Raw genomic sequence first — 4,303 nt, forward strand, 5'->3', positions numbered from 1 at the left:
GGCCCCCACCCCCTTTCCCCTCCCCTCTCTCACCGACACCAACACCGACTCGATCGGATCTCTCGCGTTCTCCGTGTCATCGTTGTCCTGTGTGCCCCACTCGCCGCACTGGCTGACGGGCACTGGCTGACGGGCACTGGCTGACGGGCACTGGCTGACGGGCACTGGCTGACGGGCACTGGCTGACGGGCACTGGCTGACGGGGTCTCCGCCTCCGCCCCCTCTCAGACCTCAAATGCGATGGTGGTGAGGAGGACGCGGCGAAGCTGGCCGTGTTCAGAGACGCGCTGAGTTGCTTCCAGGTACTGCCATACTGCGGGGGGGTGGGGGGTAAGGGTATTGGTAACGGTGGTGGTGGTGGGCGCCATGTGGACTCAACCACTTGGGCCCGTTACCGCAGCAACGGCAGCAGCGGCAGCAGCAGCACTAATGGAAGAGCCTGATGACGCAAGCTGTAGATGATGACTTTGTAGGTGTATGGAATGTACGTATGTATGTCGGTATGTCGGTATGTGATTGCGTGAAGTAGGGGGGTGGAGCTTCACCCGTATGAGGCCCCTAACGGGCCCCGGTCCCCCCCCCCCCCCAATGCACCGACATCAACGGCGGCGTCAACTCAGTCCACTCCCCTTCACTCCCCTTCACTCCGGGTCGGCTCGTAGGTCTCTAGTTATGTGCCGGTCGGCATGGGGGAAGTGGGTCCTTCACTGTCCGTCGGCATGGGGGGAGTGTGCATCCAACCTCTTATGTTCAATGTGATGGATTTGTATCCCGCTGCTCTTTGCCGGGATCGATCCTGGAATCTTCCTGGGACACGACGTCACACTTTCACCTTCACCTTGTGTCTGATGCCGTGTATGTGTGTATGTGCGTATGTATGTATGTTTAGGGCCCCCACCCGTTTCATAACTACACGCGGCGCGTGGTCTACCAGCCCGGGGGAGCAAATGTGCAGTACAAACCAGGTACGGCACTCGACGACATGTACGAGGGCACAGTATGCGTCGGGGCAATGCGGGGCGGCGTAAGGCCCCTCTCGCCGCACTGGACGCCCGCGTCCCGACGCTGTTACCTTCCTGTCACATCCTTCCTGTCTTGATTAGAATACGCGAGGGAGCGCGCGCGGTGTGGCACAGACATACAAACATTCCTCAGGCCAGGGCTTGCCTGTTGCCTACAGATAGGCACTATGCCCTCATCATTCCAACTACACACACACAGTCAATCAGTTACGTGGGTGGCCCCGCCGCCGCCAACACCTTCCATAACCACCACCAACAACAACAGCACCAACAACACGCACATCGACACGTCACTCCTGCACCTTTGGAACACAGGCCGCGGCGCTCACAAGCGCGGGCGGGAGAGGGAGGAGGAGGACGGCGAAGGAGAGGACTGCACGCCGCGTAGAGAACGTACGGAAGCAAGCGGCGCAGAGCCGCCGCCGCCGCCGCCGCCGCTCCCTCCTGGCGCTGCCGCCGCTGCCGCTGAGCTTCCAGACACCGGCACCGCTGGCGGCGGCAGCGGCGGCGGTGGGGACGCAGCCGCCGGTGACACGGAGATGCGTGACGGAGCCAGCGGAGGCGGCGACAGCGGGTCAGCGGCGACGGCGGAGCTGCCGCTACCGCCGCCGCCACCTGCTCTGCAAAGGGGTCCTCAGCAGCCGCACGAGCAATCCGGAGCGGTGGCGGAGGCGAGTGACGGTGACGGTGACGGTGGTGGTGGTGGTGATGCCGACGGAGAACCGGAAGCAAAACGCCCCAAAACCGCCGCCACTTTAGCTTCAGCGGCGGAAGCGGTGGCGGTGGCGGAGGTGCCGCCAGCGGCGGGAGCCGAAGGTGAAGGACCTGCTGCCGCTGCCAAACGGCCGGCAGCCGGCCGCCGGGAGGGCGGAGGCCGGGGCGGCGGAGGCGGCGGCGGCAGGGATGATCGGCGACGACGTCGCGGCGGAGGCGGCGGCGGTGACGACGGCAGCGGCGGGGATGAGGACGACGAGGAGGAAGAGGAGGGCTGCGCCGGGGAGCTGGATGAGGAGGAAGAGGAGGAGGCGGCAGAAGCAGAAGCAGCAGCAGCAGAAGCAGCAGCAGGAGAAGCCGGGTGCGCAACTGTTGACGGAGGTGATCAAGGACCTGGCACCAAACCATCTCGCAAGAGACAGTACGGCCCGTACGGTCGTAAATGTGTACTGCAATGGCAGATGGAGATGGATCCCCGGGACCGCGTCACTCAGACCTATTACCGCCGCATCCACCACTTCACGGCGGCGGACCCCCGCCCCCTGGTCGAGGGTGAGGGGGGGAGGGGGAGGGAGGAGGGGGGAGAGGCGAATAAGAAGGGAAAGAGGGGACTTAGCCCCGCACGTCCCCTCCCTTCAACTCCGCACGCTGATGTGCAGTCCTGCTTTGACCTAGGTCATTCGGGTAATATATCGTACGGGTAATATCTAAAAACCCCGCTCTAACCCCCGCTCCACTCCAACCCCCGCTCTCCCCCCCCGGCGACCGCCAGGCGGTACTCCCTGCTTGCTACTGGAGGTGCGAGGTCAGAGCTTCATGCTGCACCACATACGGCACATGATCGGGGGGGCGGTGGCGGTGGCGCTGGGCCTTATGCCCAAGTGGGTCTCCTGGGGGGTTTGTGGGGAGGAGGTGGGGGGAAAGGCGTGTTGTGTATGTGTGCCGGGTTTGCAGGGTCTCTGTATGTGATGCTTTGGGGGGAGGGTATTGGGGTAAGACGACGGACCACTGGCGAGTGGAGCGGATGATGCCAACGATAGACACGGGTAGTCCAGGACAAGATGGATGGATGGATGCATCAGGGAGATTTACTGGGACCAGGGGTGTCATCTGCGTGATCGTCTTGGCGGCGACGTGGAGTACGGGGGGAGATCTGAAAAAAGCTGCACGGCGATACGGCTGCCGACGGTGATTGGAGGGTTTGGGTGGTAAAAGAGGCCAAAACTGTGAACCCAGCTGTGCAGAAGGGTGTGGAGGAGGAGGAGGAGGAGGAGGTGTGCAGGGCATGTAGCGATAGGGTGAGATGGGGGGGGGTAAAGGAAGGGTCTGTCCTCCCCAGCCCCAACCACTTCCTCCACTAACATCACCCCCACTTCCTCCCTCCGACTTCCCCTCCCCCTCTCCTGTCTCCTCCTACATTCCATATGCTGCATATGTGTTCAGACCTCATCAAATTCTGATGCGATTACGTAATACCGCCCCGCGGCCCCCCCTTCCCCGCTGCCAACCAACCCCCCGCTCCCAACCCCAACACACCTCCCCCAACCGCCCAACCGCTCAGGGACGTCTTGTTGGGCTCCCTGGAGCCCCCCGCCCGGGTCGCCATCCCCCGCGCCCCCCCGCACACACTGCTGCTGGCAGACTGCACATTCGGCCGCTTCCCGCAGCAGTGCGGTGAGTAATACAACAGTACTAGTAATACAAAAGTACGGCACTAGTAGTACAAAAAGTACGGCATTGCTGGTTATGTAGATTATTCAGGGCAGAGGGAAGGCTCCCCCCTCGTTGGCAGCTCCTGCGGCTCTCCTTCCCGTTCCTCCTCCCCTGTTCGCGGACCGTGTCATTGACCCGGTGGCGGGTTTGGGGGTATGGGGTGTCTCTTCGTGGAGCTCCTCCAGCCCACCCCACCCCCCGTACACACACCCCTGCACAACCCCCCCCACCCCCACCCCCACCACCTTCCGGCCAGGCCCAGGAGATAACGATTTGAGAAATGTGACTGGTGTACGGCTCAGTGTACGAGCAGGAGGGCAGCAGCGGCGGGAGGACTTCCGACGCTCCGTACTCCTTCCCGCCCTCCAGCAGCTGGTGGAGCTAGCCGAGTGGGGGGAGTGGAAGGCGTCGCTGTACGACACGTACCCATTCCCGCAGGTGAGAGTACGTATGAATTAATGAATGAATTCATAAATGTGTGTATGTATGAAAGTATGTATGTATGTGTCTGTCCGTACGGGGTCACGCTGTGTGGTGTGGTGTGTTCGTGTGTTCGTGTGTTTGGGTCCGTTCCTGCGGTAGCCCCCCGGCCCCCTCCCGCTCGGCCCCCGCTGTCCTCACCTTTCCCCCGTATACCACCCTCTCGCCATCGGCTCTCGTCCGTTGTGCCGGTGTGGTATTTTTTCCCACATCTCCCCCCCCCGATCTTCCCCCCGGGCCCCGGGTGTAAAACCCACCAGGCCGCCCTAGACCAGTTCCTGTCCGCCTACCTGCCGTACCGGGAGCGGAAGGCAGCAAACCGGCAGATGAAGCAGGAGATGACGGCGAAGATGGAAGAGGAAGAGGGCGGGGGC

The 4,303-nt window shown here is 62.8% G+C and overlaps 1 protein-coding gene across 1 annotated transcript in view; it reads left to right on the forward strand.

Moving 5' to 3' along the window:
• VOLCADRAFT_90550 (uncharacterized protein) overlaps positions 1-4,303 on the forward strand; it is a gene marked incomplete at both ends in the record, with an annotated part of 8,356 nt that overhangs the window by 2,184 nt on the left and 1,869 nt on the right. The window contains 7 exons of the mRNA XM_002950031.1: positions 229-302; positions 663-695; positions 935-965; positions 1,338-2,288; positions 2,509-2,617; positions 3,298-3,410; positions 3,706-3,887. Of these exons, the coding sequence (XP_002950077.1) occupies positions 229-302; positions 663-695; positions 935-965; positions 1,338-2,288; positions 2,509-2,617; positions 3,298-3,410; positions 3,706-3,887 (1,493 nt within the window). The remainder of the gene's footprint in view (positions 1-228; positions 303-662; positions 696-934; positions 966-1,337; positions 2,289-2,508; positions 2,618-3,297; positions 3,411-3,705; positions 3,888-4,303) is intronic.

The sequence above is a fragment of the Volvox carteri genome (assembly GCF_000143455.1).
Source record: "Volvox carteri f. nagariensis unplaced genomic scaffold VOLCAscaffold_17, whole genome shotgun sequence".
Taxonomy (NCBI): Eukaryota; Viridiplantae; Chlorophyta; class Chlorophyceae; order Chlamydomonadales; family Volvocaceae; genus Volvox; species Volvox carteri.